Source organism: Athene cunicularia (genome assembly GCF_003259725.1).
Source record: "Athene cunicularia isolate RWA chromosome 14 unlocalized genomic scaffold, athCun1 chr14_part1, whole genome shotgun sequence".
NCBI lineage: Eukaryota > Metazoa > Chordata > Aves > Strigiformes > Strigidae > Athene > Athene cunicularia.
Genome location: NW_020799118.1, coordinates 6,164,763 through 6,182,684, shown reverse-complemented (window position 1 = coordinate 6,182,684; position 17,922 = coordinate 6,164,763). Strand labels below are relative to the sequence as shown.

The window sequence follows — 17,922 nt, the reverse complement described above, 5'->3', positions numbered from 1 at the left end:
TTTAAATTTTTGTTGCCAAACCTTGAGGCTGTTACTTCTCTTCTGGACCTTACTAAGCTCTTGGCCATACCATTCCTCCCTACGGGATATTTCTTTTCCACAGGGCTGTGACAAGGCAAAGCAAATGGGAAAAATTAAAATGTAACTGGAAAAATTAATAGAAAAAAATAAACATCCCTTAAATGAGCAAGTCACCAAGTATGGCTATGGAAATTTCCAAGCAAAGGTCATCAGAGGCTGAGAGAATACTGTAAGGAAGCACTACTACCCACCTCTTCTGTTCCTCTGGGTACATGAGCTGTAGGCAGCAGGACAGGGGGTGACAGCCTAGATGGGCCTTCAGTCTCGTCTCACCTGCCTGTGCTTATACAAGGTATTTCAGCCCAGAGCATTTAATCATTCTAACTGCAGAGGTAAACCTCACCGTCATGACCAAGCTTACACATCTTGGGCATAAAATGAAAGTCAGTTGGAAATTGTGTGTCAAATGGGCAGAGCAGACAGTACATTTACCGGTTTAGGCAAGACTGAGTTACTGAAACACTAAAACTGAAAGATCAGGCTAGAGATCTTCACATTAGATACAATTTCTTTCTCAACAGGTAGGTGTAGAGCTGGAAAATCACAATACAAACAGAGGGCTAACTGTTTTTTAATCAGCTTTTGACACCAATGGAATGAATTTTTACTAAATGCCAATATTACTCAGAGGCTTCTGCAGCTGCTGGCTTGAGTCCTGTCTCTACAGTTATCTGGGCTATGCAGGAAGAGGGGAGCCACTCTATCTCCCTGATAGAAATTTTGGAGGGCTGCCAAGGGGCAATGTGAAAGGATCCATTTATCCAGTGGTCAGCAGTGGGAGCACTTACGGAACTCAGGGACTGCACAACCACGGCAGACAGGGACAGCAAATCTGCACTCCTATCCCACTTTATGTTCCCTGATGCACAGAGAATTTATGGTAGAAATCCAGGAGAAAAAATAAAACATGGTGAAATTATAATAGGCTAAAAGGTATTTAGTTGTTTATATAGTCAAAAGGAACCACTGAACTAACAAATGGGTTGTTATTCCTGTGAGGGGAGGACAAGTGGCACATTAGCTCATTTTATTATTAAATTAATACCAGATTAGTGTGTTTAATTGATCTAAATTGTTCTAGCCAAGCAGAGGTTGGCATGTTCAAACCAGCTTGATGCAGGCATGTCATAATTCATTAGTTACTTTTCCTTAGCCAGCTCAGGGAACTTGAGAAGAATCAGGTGCACCAGAGGAGCAAAAAGGCATAAGAGACTGTCTGCTTTTCCCTGGCCATTTCTCTTCCCTTTTCTACTTTAACTCTGCTGTCGATCACTATTGCATGGTAGAGCTGAGCCTGCCAATCACTCTGACACTCTGCATTTCCCAAACCAGAGACTCTCTTGTGAAAACTGTTGACTCGGATTTAAATATTATTCCTCACAGTATTTTTTATTTTTTACTACATGCTATAGAATTTCTGAATGCACAGATGATTGCTCATGAGGACTTCATTTAAACAGCCACATGACAGAATTGATAAATCTAGTGACAGGAGCAAGAGCAGCCAAGAAGTAAGAGTATAAGAAAGACCTGTGCATTATTCTACTCACCCACTGTGCTAAACACGCAACTTGGTGTGTCACACTATCTTAACCCAGCCTTACAGTATGCTTGATGTTTTACAGAATAAAGAGATCACCTGGTGACCCAAGCAGAATAAAATAATATTTTTAGGTGCAAAGCCACTGGGACAGCATATGGAGTTGCTCGAACTGTTGCAAGACTGCTGTTACAGTATAAAACTAGCAATAAAGAAGAAAAGCAAAACTATCAATAAAGAGGAAAAGAGGACAACTGCAATCAGATGGAAAAGATCTTCCAACTGCAGAGGTGGTTTAAATCTTTGGAAACACGGTGCTTGGTCACTACTGCTCCCTCAAACCACAAAGCTGTAAGTATTACCGATGCACTGCGGGAAGCACAGCACATTCTCTTCTCTCCAAGATCTGCGCAGGGTGGATGGAGAGGGACACCGATTCAAGGACATCAAAACTGTAGCAGATCATGATAACCCTCCAGCCACCATCCTCACCCTTGCTAGCATGTACAGGTTGGTACAGGCTCCCATGCCTTGCAGAAATACTCTGCTTGCACAAGGCTTTGCTGCAGACCACAGCTAGTGTAGGTCTTGGTCATCAGTGGGGCTGGGACCGTGCAGGGCAATTACTGCTTCCTCCTGAAACATTGGCCAGTGCCAAGCCCCAGGGAGGGAGCAAGCATCAGTCTGCTTAATGTCTCCCTCCCCACAAAAGCATCTTTGCAAACCAACTTTGGGAAGGAGCCATTCTGGACCAATAAACAACTGTCTTAAGGAGAGGGTTTCCTCCACATTCGCTTCTCTTTCCTGGACTAGGGATTTCTTCACTCAGGTAACACCGGAAAACCATCGCTATGCAAAAACTCTCAGTACCATGGTTAAAATATGCTGAGGAAAGGGCCAGCTTACCTTGCGTTGTCTCTCCCATGTGATTTCAGGAAGTTCATATCACGATATCTGGACAGGAATGCTACTAGCTGGTCATTTGTCCTTCAAGAGAAAGAACAAAAGATGCACAATTACACTGTGAAAACTACTATGTCTACAGTTAAGTCATGTACTTTTGTTTTCATTTGTGGACTATCCACAGACTCTCTGAAGCAGGCAGTTGCTGATAAAACTTCCATCTTGCTGCTAAACTTCGCTGACTCCCTCTACTCAGGAAAGAGTACTTGGAAAGAAACACAGCTTTATTACAGCTTAACGAATTTCCTATCAAGTCTTGGCAGATGTTTTAAGCATTGTAACAGAGTATGCCTTAAGTAATACCGCTCAGCACTTTCAAAGTATGAAAATCCAGCTGTGAGATGACTGCACTGATAGTCCCATTTTACATGCTCTGCTAGATCTTTCCTAGGGAATTTGGTTAAGTATCTATTGGCATTTCATTTGTTTTCATCCTTGTAATAGAGAAGAGGCCCATAAAGCAAGAGAATTTGGATGTCAAAATGCCAATATAATTAACAGGAACAAAGGAGTTTAGGAGGTTAATTCCAATTAGTATGACTGGCAAACTGACACCAGTATTTTCAAAATTTCAGCTGACATGTCCAAGAATGTATTTATGCTTGACAGCTTTTGTGGTCTGTTATTTCTTTAACAATGGAACAAAAATGTTCTCTATTTATCTAGGTCAGCATATTTAGGAAAACTGAATAAATCATATTAAAAAGATCTTCATCTCCTGAGTTGCATTCACAACCACAACACTATAGATATAACACCATTTAAGCAATGGTCTGTAATGGAGTTGATGGCAGAAAAACTAAAGATAAAACAGCTGTCAGTAGTACTGCATCTTGAAAGCATTTCATTATAACCCACAGAAAACGAAGTTAAACCAGAGTTCTGGACAAAATACATTTAACTCCAGGGGTCAGGCTGAAAAAACTTGGAAATGTTATCTGCCTAGTAAACTATCTTCATAATCTCATTGATTTTAACTGGACCAAATGAAGTATCTGCCTATCAACCAGCCTGAATGAACAGGCTGTAGGAGCCTGAGACCCTCCTCCTATGCTCACTCATGTGAGTTGTAATACCTCCCAGGGTCAGACTCTGCATCTCAATTTGGCAACCTCAGAAAACTGCTTTCTGCATAGTAAGCTGTGCTGATTTTCACATTTGCTGCTCCAGTGATTCTCCATCTTACCAGGATGAATAGGCATTTAGTGAATTTACTTAGCAATGCTTCCACATGAAATGGTTTCAATGGCTGACATCTTCGGGTGAGTTTCTAGGCAAAAGCTGGCATGCAAAGATGATCTTTAGAAATATAACCAAGTTTGGAAGTGCTTGAGCTTTAATTTCCTTACAGGATAAAAATCAAATCAACCGAAGTAACAATCCACACCACTCAATAAACCAGCATCATTTCTAGATTGCTCACCAACCTATGTTTCACTATTCAGCAGTGTTCTACCAAGTGTATTTGGACTCAGGGCTCCCATACAAACTTTTCAATGCTTCTCACTTTTCAGATAATGGTTATAAACGCCCATGTGATGCTTAGCTCTCAAATTAATTAATAATTGACATTTTACTACTTCTTGAAAATACTGGCGGCATCTTGGTCCTACTTTAAATTTTTCTTTTTTTAAAAAAAAAGAACTTATACAGTTTTACTCTGTGCCAACTAAGTATGCTTTTTTTCATGTGCTGACAACGTGGAAATAAAACATCACATTTCCATTTGGTAAAACTTTCTAGTTATTTGACATTTAGATTTATGCGGTCAACCAATTCTATGCTCAGCATGGGAGCACACTCAATTTCTATTAAGTTTTCATTCAAACTGCTTCTTCTGGCCCCAATATCATGATGATGCTGCACATCACCTCTGAATTATTCCACCACATGATATTAAAAAGAAAATCAAAGGTACTGAACATGCCACAGATACTAATGCAGTTGCTAAAATCCTCCTCACCTTTCAGAAAACTTTGCCTTCAGGGGTATATTTCCTAAATGCCTCTGGCACAGATTGCTACCGCACTTCTTCATGTATGGCGGCAGCAGAGCCTCTACACCACGGCAGTGCCGTTGGCACCAGCTATTTACAATGCCTCTAGCACTCCTTCTGAGAAACACTAGAGACATAGGCCTATTTTTTCTTTAAGTAAGGCAATGGGAAGCTGAGATTTTCAGCTGAAGACATCACTGGGAGCAATATAAACTCCACACCAGCAAATTAAATTCTAATATAGCTCCACAAATTTCAGAGATAATTCACTGAGCATAAATCTGGCAAAAAATCGTTTACTAACATTTGTGGTATAACAGAAAGTACCAAGTGCAACATATTTCTGGTATTTCCTTCATGGGGATAGGAAGAGTAGTTCATGCTACTGATTAAAACACACTAATACAAATATTACATTCCTATCAGTTTCCCTAGTGTGTAACACAGCACAAATACAAATCAAGGAAAAAGCCTTTCCATTGTTGATGCATGAGGCTGGAGCTGACAGATGCATCCACATCACTCCCACTTTTATTTGTTTCTGTTACTAAACTCACTCGAAGGGCAAGGGACCAGGGAGCAAGTTTAGTCATCTGGTTACCTGTGCAGTTAACAGGGAGGGAGGACAATGAAAGAGTAGAGAGGCTGTGAGAAGATGTGCAGTTTTCAGGTGTGCAGCACGCTGAGAGAAATGGGAAACTAATTCTGCAGTGAACTCAAAGAATGGAGAAATCTCATGCATGTGGGAGGCCTTCTGTAAGAAAATGAGAAGTGAAGAAGACTGATGGGGAAACAAAGTGATTTTGACTTCACTGATGTGTATTTGGGGTTAAGCAAGGGCAGGTCTGCCAGCTGGGACAGAAGGGTCCACCTCCACCAGAACTTTACTGAGGTCACCTCAATAATGTCCTGCAGTTCCCTGCAGCACACTGTGCCTGCCTGCTGAGATGCCACACAGCTAAACTCAGGCCAGGCTCTAAGGATGGGGAGCACTTGGCTGGGCAGGCAGGATGGCTCTGGTGGCTTCAAAAGCAGCTCCGGGGCTACTGATGACAACCCTTGGCACTGCTCATCCTGGGGATGTGGCTGAGCCCCTGGGCTGGGGCTCAGCCCAGGGTTAGAGTCAAGATTAGAGTTAGAGGTCTAAGGCAGAGAAAGATGAGTCCTATAGCAATAAAGGAACTCAGAAGATATTGCCAAAGCAAAGCAAGGCCACTAGTGTTTTCTCATGAGCAGCCCCTGGCCTGGGACTGAGGTGTCCCAGGGCACGAGCAGGCTAACCAGGCACTTAGCTATTATTGCAGTGCTGAGCATTTTAGTAACTGCAGAATATGGCATATACATGGGGGGCGGAAATGTAGAACTGGAAAAAGAAACACTGACTTTGTGTTTGCAATGTCTGAATGCACTGGCAGGTCTGCCCAGGAAGTGGTACAAGTGTGTCCCTGTGCACAATCATGGCTGAACACTGCAGAGAACAAAAGGCAGTGCTGGGATTACTGGTTTTAAGCAAACCCTCCAAGTCCTGATGACTAATCCAAGCAAAGAGCAGAGATCGCCTTAGTTTACAGCTGTGAAAATAGATTAAGAAAGTCTTCAGAGAATCTGAGAAAAGGAAAACAAGAGCTTGTTACTTTTGGAAGATAGTGAATGCTAATATAAATGTCCATGATTCAGCAAGGTACTTTAATGCATGGGCAACTTGAAGGACGTAAGGAATAGCAGTCACTTCAATGGGACTATTCATATGTCAAAACCTATACAATTGCATAACAATTTGGCTAAGAACAAAAGTTCAGAAACTTTTGGCAGCACACAGGTATGGGAACAAGATAGTTTGATTCTGTGTAGGAATCAGATGAAGTAAAAAGCAATGGACTCTGCCATTTTGGTACTGCATGGCCTACCCCCTGCGTGGTGAGAGCCCAGTGCCCCTCTCCAAAGAGGTATTTCAGACACGCTGGTGTTGATCTGCCTGTCCCAGTGCAGGCCCTGGGGCTTCCCCCCCCAGCCTGGACTGGGAACCAGGGGAGTGCCTAGGCACAGAGCAGGCTGCAGTTGATTTCAATCCCCCTGTTGATTAAAACAGCGAGAACTGACAGTAAGAAAAATTTCATGAGGACCACAGATGGCTGCAACCCAAAAAGCCACCAACTTATCTGAAATCCAAGCCAAACTCCAGAGCCCACCCACAATGATGCTGCGGCAGAGGCAGCCCTGCCAAAAATCTCTTTTGGTTTCTTTTCTGCTTCAGTGGGCGAGGTCACAGGCAGGAAGGTTCAGCTTGCCATCTGCTGCAAGTGAACTCACCAGTGAGGTCTTCAAAAAAATGTCCTCATTTCAGGTAAATCCCCAGACTGGGTTTATAAACCATTTCCTTTATCAAGGACCAGACAGGGGAATCTTGTTTCAAACTACATGTGAAGTGCTAGGGGCTGCAGGGCACCTGCATACAAAGTATAGACCATCTCTCTCTCTCTCCTAGTCACTTCATTTCTGATCTATCAGGAAGGTAAGGCTAAATAAATGTTTTTAAATGTTATGCATATACAGTGCTTCTGCTTAGAAAGCAGCTCTCCTACTGGAGAATTCTTTTGTTACTGGCACAAGGTTTGAGACAAAATCTAGTGAAATGGAAATCTCTACAATGGTCTCGCTGGGCTTTAGACTTATATAGGCAACTTCAATCTCTTCAGCCCTGCTTCATTAGCAGTGTCTGGGAAGGGATGGATTTTACTGTACCAACTCTTGCCAGTTCATCCTCATCTCTCCATTCACCAGGAATAAGCAACATTGTCCCAACTTAAAAGTCTGTCATGAACTTATCCTGAATTACATGCACAAGCATGGGCTAGGGACAGCTGCTAAACTGAGCCCTGACAAAAATCCATTTTTAATTATTATTTTCTGGTATTATTTTCTTTCCTTCTCTTTTTCTGTATGCCTGTTCTTACATGCAAGCGTTAGCACTGAGAAGTGGATTCTGGTACCCCTTCCAGGCAGCTGTAACTCACTTTAATCACAAATGTGGTTACTTGTAAATGACAATGTTGGAATACGAAAACCTAGAGCAAGACAATTAAAATGTGGCTTTAAAATTGTTTAAAACAGACCCGCTCAGTCCTGGTTCCACAACTCTCCAGCAGAAAAGGGCAAAGCCTGCTGGAAGCAATAGTGTCTTGGACTCTTAGCAGTTTCCCTCCCCAAGCACTAATCTGATTTGAAAGTGATTTCTGCCTTTAGTACTTTTGTCACTGTTGTAATCTTAATGCGTGGAAGAGTTATTTTTTTATGCACTTTCTAATTGGACAGGTAAAAATTATGAACACCTTTTTAATTGCTGCCATACATGGGACAAAACGAACTTTTTGTTACCTTGCCTGCTGATACACTCCCAGCAAATGAAATGTAAGCATTCCGAGTTTGTGACAATTCACAGTACTGGTCACAGTAAGTCACTGCTATGTTAACCACACGACATACTGAGACGACAGGCAACAACAGGACTGGAGCTTCTACAAGCTGCTCAACTTTTTTCCAGCAAGCCATCCCACCACAGCTAGGTAAGTGTATAATAGTTGTGAGCTGCAGAGACCAGCAATCAGCAAATCTCTGAGTCCTTGCAACTGAGCACCAACCGGCACCATCAGCATTGCTGACAACGCTTCTGCAGCCTCAGCTCCAGGATTTTTTTTCATATATTTATCATATTTTACAGGCAAAGGCTGTATTCCTAAAAGAACAATACTGAAGTGCTGAACTGAAACAGCTGCACTGCAGTAACCGTGACGATGCTGTGGTGTGACACCAGCACCTGAGGTCTGAGGGCAGCTCCTGAATTCAAGCAGCAGGTATCACCAGACACCAATATGCACACCTCCATGCTGGGCTGTACACCTGCTCTTGATGCAATTCAAACAAAACATACCATTTGTGAGGAGACAACACAGTGAAAATGGGTAAAATTATTAATCATGATTAATTTAGTGTTACCTAAAGGCAAGCCTGCTAGCCGCTGCACAAGATAAAGAGGGACATGAGTGCAGGGCGGGGTTAGCCCTTGCCGTGGTGAACAGTGGTGTCAGCAAACAGCAGTAATTCTGCTGTGGTGTGGGGTGCTGGAGAGTTAGATGAGTATCACAAAAGCAGCTGAATGGAAAAAAACCCAACAGAATAACAAACATAAAGGGGAAAGCATGTGGGAGAATAGGGCAAGGAGGCTAACATGTTTTGAAGCAGCAATGAAGGGCCTCTGAAGCAAGGGTGATGAAGGCAAACATACAGTCAGAAGGAGTAAGACAAAACAAGTTCTCTCAGTGCCCAAAGCTTTGGTATTTCCACCTGTACACGTCTGACTCCTCTCCAGTTTCCTTCTGCAGGATCACTGTGACTGTGCAAAGGCACAGCCCTACAGAGCCCAGATGTACAGCAACCCTGGCAGCTCCTTGCCAAGAAACTATTTCTAGAAGATCCCTAGAGAAGAAAAAGACTTCAGAGAAGAAAAATGGAATTATGGGGCAAACTCATCTACTCAGACTTAAGCATGATATTATTCCATGATTAGATAGATGTGCGCACAAGAGCCTGGAAGTGGAAGAGCTGAGAGCCTTCGATTTTGCTACCTTCTTTTCCATAAATTCTAATAATTATGATTAAGCTCATTGATTTCAATAAATGATTAATTGAATCTTACTTAACGCATTATTGTAAAGTATTAGGACATGCCATCACTGCCAAGATCCCTGTGGCAGAGGGAGAGTTCCTTGACTATTCCTAGGCTGGGGCTTTCCTGTCCTGCTGCCCTCTCCCTCTTAAACAAGGAGTGCAGGTGTTCAGACCCGCTCACCAGCACCAGCTTCTGCAGCCGCCAGCAGCCCTGCATCACTGCCAGGCACAGAGGAAGAAGAGCAATGCAGGAGACAGGGAAGAATTACTGCAAATTCCCACTGTATAGTGTCGACTCTGAAAGCTCCACTTCCACATCTCCCGAGGACATGGCAGCACTTGGCAGTGAAGCTGGGTGGGAACTTCCCACTCCAGTAAGGGACCCTGATCCGTACTGGCCTTTCCACCTTTCCACCATACCAGCCAGTGCACGTGTGGGTGTGTGTGCACTGTGTGCACGGGTTGCATGACAAAAGGATACAACAGCACAATGATTCAGCAGAATAAAGTAAAACCCTACACACCGTATCTTGAAGGAAATGCTTATAGCAAGATGATCAACCACACAAATGGGGCACAATACAGAGAAAAACCTCTCATTGCAGGGTTCAGCTTTCGAACTCTGGATATGCAGCATGACCCTCTCTCACTGATGCTCCCAACTCCTCCTCTCTCCTTGAAGGCAATATAGTGCAAGGGGAGGCTCAGAGAAGTCTGGCTCTGACTGTATCAAGAAAAAAAGACTGCCATCTAAAAATGTAAAGAAAGGGGAAGGTTATATTTAGCCCTTGCTATCTATCACAGAACAAATATTAGCATGGCAGGCATTTCTCAGAGAAGCTGATTCCCATAACAGCAGTTATTTGTAAAACGTACCATAAAAATGAGAACGACAGATACAATTTCAGAGGCCAACTGCATGTGGAAGGCTCTAGGTGACTGTTAACTCCTCTGCTTTTACAATAGTGTTGTCTTAAATGGTTTGTTTTGTCTTTCAAGTCAGGTTTAACAGAGGAACAAGATAATGGAAAACTATTGCCTTAGCAGCTCAGCTTGCTCGAGTACTTGAGAGATTATAGAGTTCTGCTCCAGCAACAGTGCTGCCATCTGGGCTGGGAAGTCACACCCGTGTATTTCAAAGCATTAGCTTTCTGCATTCTGATGCTCCAGGCACTGATCAGACATCAGACGGGATGCAGCTACTCTCAGTGCAGCTCTGCCAGTGTTGTATGACTCTCAAGACATTTTATTAGCAATACAATCATCTTTGCTGTACTTTCAATTACTGCTTCCTATTCAACCATTGTCTGTTTCCTATGGAAAAGAAAAGAACTAACATAGTCACAAAAGAGTGAAAGTCTTCTTTAAATGTCACACTGCTGAATAAACCTCTTCCAAGTGAGAGTACATAAATGCTTGGGTACAAAGGAGATCTACTGAGAGAAAAAGAATATAGTCTGCTTCCTGAGCCACTCCACAACCTATTTTCTATAAATTCAAAGCTTCAGATGGCATTCATAAAATACCGATAAATAAATAAGCCCACTGCTGACAAGCAGCAGCACATGCTTAAATGAAAATCCTAAAGAGACCATATAAGAGAATTCCACCAAGGATTAATGAACAAATGTGATTAAAACTATCTACAGCTCTGGACTGCTGCCAAAATGCTGCCAGCAGTATTTGATATGTAAATGCTTAAAACATTTGCTATGTGCACAGCCGTTGATGCAAAGCCTCTATAGAGAGTTTCTTCATCTAATTAGAGATATTGGTTTAGCAAACTTTGGAGTTTATAAAAACCCTCAACGTCTCATTATTCTTTTAAAATAGAATATTCATTTGTTTGGAATGTTTTCCAGCTATATCCCATGAAACCCTGAAAAGCCTTTGCCTAATGAAAAACTCCAGCCCTGTATCAGCTAATAAGCCCTACAGCTTTTATGATAATAAAATACTCACCACATGCACTCATTAAAACTTTTTAACTTGTTGCTTTTGACTTTCTTTAGCGATTTGTTAGGCATAAAGTAATCTACTCAATTTCCAATTATTTTATAGTGCAATTTCAACACAAGCATTTCAATTACCCAGGATCTTATCAAACACACCATACTATAGCGCAATCACTGTCTCTGATCTTGTAAAACACTTAACAGCATGTGCTTAACTGTAGCACACTTGCAGCTCTTCTGAAACCATGCGACTTTCACACTACATTCTCATAAATTCCTTTATGGGTAAGGGTCTACATGTCCACATGCTAGGAAGCAGCATGTGCAATGATTATATACAATATTAAGAGCTGTGAGCTGTCTTTTAAATTTCTTAAGTGCACAAGTACAGTTTTTAAGGAGACTTTTCCAGGGAGGTTAATCCAGTTGTACCTCAGTTTCTCCATCTCTACCACAGATAAAACCATCAGTGAGTTTTGTGTTGTAACTCACTGATGTTTCCAAAACATTTTAAAAAAATCCGCTCAAGTCCAGGAGTACCTCTGAACTGATTTTAGGAACTAATTTTTCTGTGACAATCACATTCTCTAAGCATCCCTACTGCTGCAATAAAAAGTAAAGAAATACCAAAACCACTATCCTGTAATGCTGTGTCATATGCAGTTCTTTTTTCCCAAATTTAAAGCAGTCTATGTATTTTACAGTAAAATTATGAAATGCATTAGTTTTCCTTTCATAAATCTAATTCTATGTACTAGCTAAACCTAGATTATATGTATGCTTATCAACAATGAATGCACTGTAAAAACACTTGAATAACAAAAGCTTCCAAAACTCCTTCCAAACATGCAACTGCACAGAACCTAGTATACATGAAAATAATCAAACAAAACCAGCTACATGCAGGATAAATTATTCCTTAAATAACCTGGCATTGGCGCATTCAACTCAGAGGCGTTTTGCTAGAAAGGAAGGAAATGTTTCACCCTGATTCGTTAAGCAATTTTCTATTTATTTTTCTATTTATGAATGATCAGCACATCACCACTAGTATCTTCTCTTTTGGTTTTGCTAGCCCAGAGCTTGACTGTCTGATAGATAGAATTTGCTAAAAAGGCCCATAATTGCATATTTCCCACAAATATTTTAAAGTAAAGGCAGAGATGTGTGTCTAACTTAGATAAGGGCTAGGAAAACTTGTTAAAGGTATATATTGGAGTAAAGCAGAATTCCTTTCCCACTACATTCACAAGAGATGTCAGTTTATTTGAACTATATGTATGGAAGAAAGGTCAATTTCACCAGTGCTAGCAAAAACTATTTATCAAGCCTTGCTGGCATTCCAATTATTCATATTTGGAAATTAAAATAATGCCGACTGGTGAAGAGAAAATACAGCAACGCGGGGTTCAAACACTTCAAATTATAGCCTGATCCAAAATGCTTATCATTTTTGGGTAACCCAAAGTTTTGATGCTTACACAGCATTATCTCAGCTGCAAACATGAGTTGGCTCTCCTAAACTAAGGTATCAATCTTGAGTAAGCAGATTTCCTTTTGGCATTGGCATATTTCATGTTCACAAGCAGAAGTTTCTGTTCACGGGCATTAAAAAAAAAAAGATAAAAAGTTGTGAAAGCTATTTAAGAGAGAGTGCTGCCATGTCTGCCTGCTCCCCACTTCAGTCTCTGTCTGCTTGGAGTACAAACAATTTGTCTAGCCATATTTTCGTCTGTTTATCTTGGCTCTGGAACATTTAAAATTTGTTTCCAGCCTTCTAATACCACCAACACAAATCTGCAAATTGCAGAAAACAGCCTAATACACAACCTTCTGGTTTAATTTTTGTTCTCTGGTAGAGTCAATGGTTAAATATTATCTCCCCTGCTGTGGTTAAGAGGCATGTAAGGGATAAGCCATACATGCGGTTTGGGTCTCTTGTCTCTGCAGACAGGATCCTCCTGCAGCAGAGTGGAAGGTCTCTGACTCTGGTCCAAGGTGGGGCCCACGGAGGGGCAAGAGCTGCCGCTCCAGAGCCAGGCCAGGATCCTCAGCAATAACACTACAGCTCAGCTCAACTCTGCTCTCCCCTGCACAAAATAATCAATACTTGTTCTTGTCCATAGTTACTCTCCACACCACATGACAGACTTTCAAAAGACAAGCCAACAACAGTCATCGCTCTGGTTCAGAATGAAATCTGCCCAAATTAATGATACAAAGGGAGGAGAAGCACCAGTGCAAGCAGGGGCAGGTGAGCTTGCACATCCTGTGAAGAACTTCATGGGCAACTTGTCACATGCAGCCAGGTGGGTTCAGACAAAGTACAAGGAGGCGAATGTTCCTAGTCACTTTAGCTGACCTTCCAACTAACAGCTGCCATTAACACTTTAGTCAGTCACTCTCCAAGGTAACTGTGGTTAGGATAAATGGCAAGAATTGTGATTTTCATTATAAAACTGCACCGATTAAGTGGATGACATCAATGAGTCCAAGTCTGAATGTCTTTAACCTTTTTTTATTAAGACTGTATGAAGTGATTGAATGCAGAGTGCAAAGCTAATGAACACACACTATGTGCTAAAAATTCAGTGTGGAAAGGCTATTTTAATATTATAGCATCAAAGGTCTATCATATTTTACACTTCCATCTATAAGGAAGTTGACCATTGACGTAAATCATCATTTTGATAGACAGTGAGGAGGAAGCAGCAGTGCACCTGAACAGGTTAGCTACACAGCTTTAAGCCACGTTGCTATTTGCATTGAAATACATGTTTAAAGAGGATTCATGCCCAGAGCATCGAAATTCAATGATGTTATTTATTCAGTTTTAATCCTGAAAGGAAAAAAATCCAACATCTTGGGTGTTATTTTATCTCTTTTCAGCATATTCCTATTTAATAACTTTTATGACAATAAGGGTTTTCTCCCACTAGCAAAAATAATTTGTGGAATGACAGAAACATTGGTAAATGCCCTTTCTGCTCATTCTTCTACCGGGTGCATGCTGGAAGAAAACAGTACACATATTAACCATTATTTTGTTCCTTAAAATAGTAATATTCTTAGTATCCTCAATAGTGAGACATGTTTCCACTTGCAATTCCTTTAATAATGAAAAAAAAAAAAAATTTTTCCTATCCTACTTCCAGTTGATAAAGCCCTATGCAAAAGACTGCATTTCCTTATGTTTTCATATCTGTAATGCTCCAAAATCAGTGCAGTGCATGAGACCATGAATCTGTCTCTGTGTTCTTGGAACGGCCTGTGGGAAACTGTTCACAAAAGTTTTATGGTGTTTCCCAGTTTAGAAGCTAGACTGTTTAGGCTGTGAAGGCATGTTGTTAGCATGTGTGGACAGCCATGTTAATAGACAAGAATTAGAACTGTCTTCCTATGACTCCGAGAATTGCTTGGTCTTTCCTTGCTTACGTGTTTCATAGTAAGTAATTCCCTATAGGAAAAGCTCCTGAGCAACCAGTTTTCTTCATAAGGCCTATTCACTAATGTGGCAGTGGCAGAAAATGTAATTTCTACCAGTTACTAGATGACTTCTAACAGCTGCTGAAATGTATTTGTCAAGACAACTTAACTTTTCACAAAGTTGCCTTTACCTATTACTACAATAACAAGCCTTTCCATTACTCACTGACCTCATCAATGCAGAGATCAACATCGAAAACTGCCACATTTAACAAGTTAACACATGAACTCTTGATGGACCAAAACACAAGCCATTCTCCTGTCGATGCTAGGATATCATTTGTAAGGATGCAGTACTACAAAGGGTTAAGACAGACATGACTATCCTATCTCCTACCTCATAAAGAGGACTGAGGCCACAATATATTTGCTGAAAAATATCTAAAAAAACCCAAACCCAGCAGTGAAATAATGGCCTAACCAGCTGCTAATACCCAAGGATATTTAATTACTGAAACTAAACATGATAGATTTTTAGGTTTATCAAAGCACTGGGATTTTATTTAGTACAGAACGATGCTCCCTGCTTTGCGTTTTTTCAGTGTTTGTCTGCCGTTGCATATTCATGGAGAACCTCATCTGCCTACATGATACATCCCATTTTGATGAAAACAATAATCACTGATTAAATAAGCAAGTGGAGTGAGCTGCAGAAATGATCAAGTCCATTACTCAAATTAGTGAAACTTTGGTTAAAAGAAAAAAATCTAGATATTGGGCTGAATGGGATCTTTTTTTTTTTTTGTTTATAGCATGTATATTTCTCATGGCATATTTTCTGTTCAGCAAATTTTTTCATCATCTCTAAAATTAAATTATCAAGAGTTTTGTGTAAAAGAGAAGAAATTAAAATTAAATCTGAGCATATATTTAAAGCAATCATTCATTTCATGTAATTTCTACATTCCCACATCCATCTGAATTTTATTTGTACAAAATAAGAAAAATTATTTGTTCATTAGGTTGAGTAATTATAATAAAAAATGTTCACTTTCTTCCAAGAAAGTGGGAAGAAAGAGACCTTGGGAATGTTTTATGTGAAGTAAACTCAGTCACAAGCAAAATTAACACCGCTGCCTTCTCCACCCTGCTCATCATTGCAGAGCTTTGGCTGCAGATCATGGAGTCTGTCAGTCTGGGGGTGCGATCCTCTGTCGGAGTGGAGATCCTCCAGCATCTGTGAAGAAATGCAGCCGTGGGCACGGCACTCCCCTTTGGAGACATGTCACCTTGGGGCTAGGGTCCTCACTGTCACATGCAAAAGGGTAACGTGTGGGTGACACATGTACAGGCATCAGCCGAGGCCAGGCTGTGTGTCAGGGATGGATCCAGCCAGCAGATCCACCTCAGATTTAAAGTCCATCATTGTGGGCTGTGTGATCCTCAACCAGCTGCGAGAGTCTTGCAACTTAAAACTCATGAGAAATCTTTGTTTTTCTGGATATGGTTGTTAAAGTACCACTTTTCCAGCTTAAATGTTAAATTTCAGTCATTTCTCAGTTTCTGAAACGTAACTTGCTCTTGCTCTGACTGTGTGCTCCCCATGGGCTGTGATTCACCCTGTCGACCCACCCTCACCCATTTGTCATATCAGGAAATACGAGCCATTCAATCATATCTTCCCCACATCACTTTCAAAAGCAGCACATGCCTGGCAAAACACCAAAGAGCAGTTCACTGCAGGACTCAAGTGAAAACATTTCTCTCCGCGCACTCAGCTTGCCACTGAAGCCACCCCACCACAGCCCCTCTTTGCAGGGCCACCACACATCACACATGCTCAGGGGACAGCATGGCAGGCACGCTCACAAATGCAAAGGTCCAGTGTCTTCTGCAAAGCTCACCAGGCACATTCCCTGCTGCCACACAACACAGTGGCTAACCAACACTTATGTCAATAAGGAAATGGAAAGCGCTCATACTAAGCTTGCAAGCAGCAGGAAACCTGAAACCACTGTCCCACTGCTGGAGAAGGGAGCAGGAAAGTCCCTTCTGAGAGGCCACAACATACAGCTTTGCCACTCAATACTGGTATTGGGTCTTGCCATCTCCCTGTTTAATTTGTGGCATAGACCTAGACAAAAACTGGCCAACAGCCCCACACTGCTTTGAGAGCAGATGGTCCTTCTGATGCAGCAGGAGAGATTTATCTGGGTAAAGAAACTTCTTTTTTTTCCTATCCCACACTTTCCAAGGAAAGGAAGGAATATGCACTTGTCCAATGGTGAGCTTCAATCTCCTAACTGGATTTATCCCAAGAAATCAGTGGTGGGACCCCACAGGTGCTCTCTGTGCCTGGAATGCAGCTGGCAGCCCTTCCTCCTCCCGGCGAGACCCTGCCGCTGAGGCCTTTTCACAAACCTCATTTAAAAATAAAGTGAATTACAGTAAACCAGGCCCTTCCTGAAGCTCCTCGTGGGCCTGCCACTCTCTTTGATCCCCGAGCTGCTGAATCAACCTGTCGGAGCACATCAATTGAAAGGACTAGAAGGCAAAATGGGGAAAACAGGGTCAGGCTAATGGGATTTAACATTAATTCTGCACCAAGCCTGAAAAGATGGAAGAACAGGGCCTGGGGGGTGAAAGGGATAATGAACTGAGAGTTGATGGAAGGAAACTTAATTGGTTTTAACAACAGAAGGTCATATTTTATTACCTTTATTTGGGTTGAGCAATAATCTTATTTTGACAATTTGTGCCAGCTGATGACCTGCCCTACTCTTTGTCAGGACTGTTTTGGAGTAAGTCAGTGAAGAATGCACACTGGGATGAGGGACACAAATATGTGGCAGAGAGGAGGTCTGAGCAGGAATACTACAAAGGGAATGTATAGATCCATTAACTGACATAACTGGGGCTGATGAGGGTGGGAGGCTGGTGTTCCCCCTCACTGCTGTGTCCACCAGAGCTGCATCCAGTACAGTTTTATCTAACCACGAGATCAGAAGAAAACTAGTGGTTCACCTCAGTGTAAGAAAAAGACTGTAAAAAAAGACATGTGAATTCAAGTTAGGCAGTCTGTCACCAGCTGATCTCCTGACCCTACCAAGCCCTACTGCCTAGCAGACAGGAGGTGACCTGAAGCAGTGCCCTGGCTGCCTCTCCCCTCCTGGGTTGCAATGATTCACAAACCCACAAGTGCTCCAGGCACTTTGTGATGATACCCAGCACTGGCATCTTGACACACCATATGCACCAGGCACACATACAAAAGAAAGATCAGGGTGTTTCAGTCT

The 17,922-nt window shown here is 41.8% G+C and overlaps 1 protein-coding gene across 1 annotated transcript in view; it reads right to left on the bottom strand.

The window, feature by feature from the left end:
- XYLT1 (xylosyltransferase 1) overlaps nt 1-17,922 on the bottom strand; it is a 234,256-nt gene that overhangs the window by 39,249 nt on the left and 177,085 nt on the right. Inside the window, exon 9 of the mRNA XM_026859144.1 lies at nt 2,528-2,608. Within this exon, the coding sequence (XP_026714945.1) occupies nt 2,528-2,608 (81 nt within the window). The remainder of the gene's footprint in view (nt 1-2,527; nt 2,609-17,922) is intronic.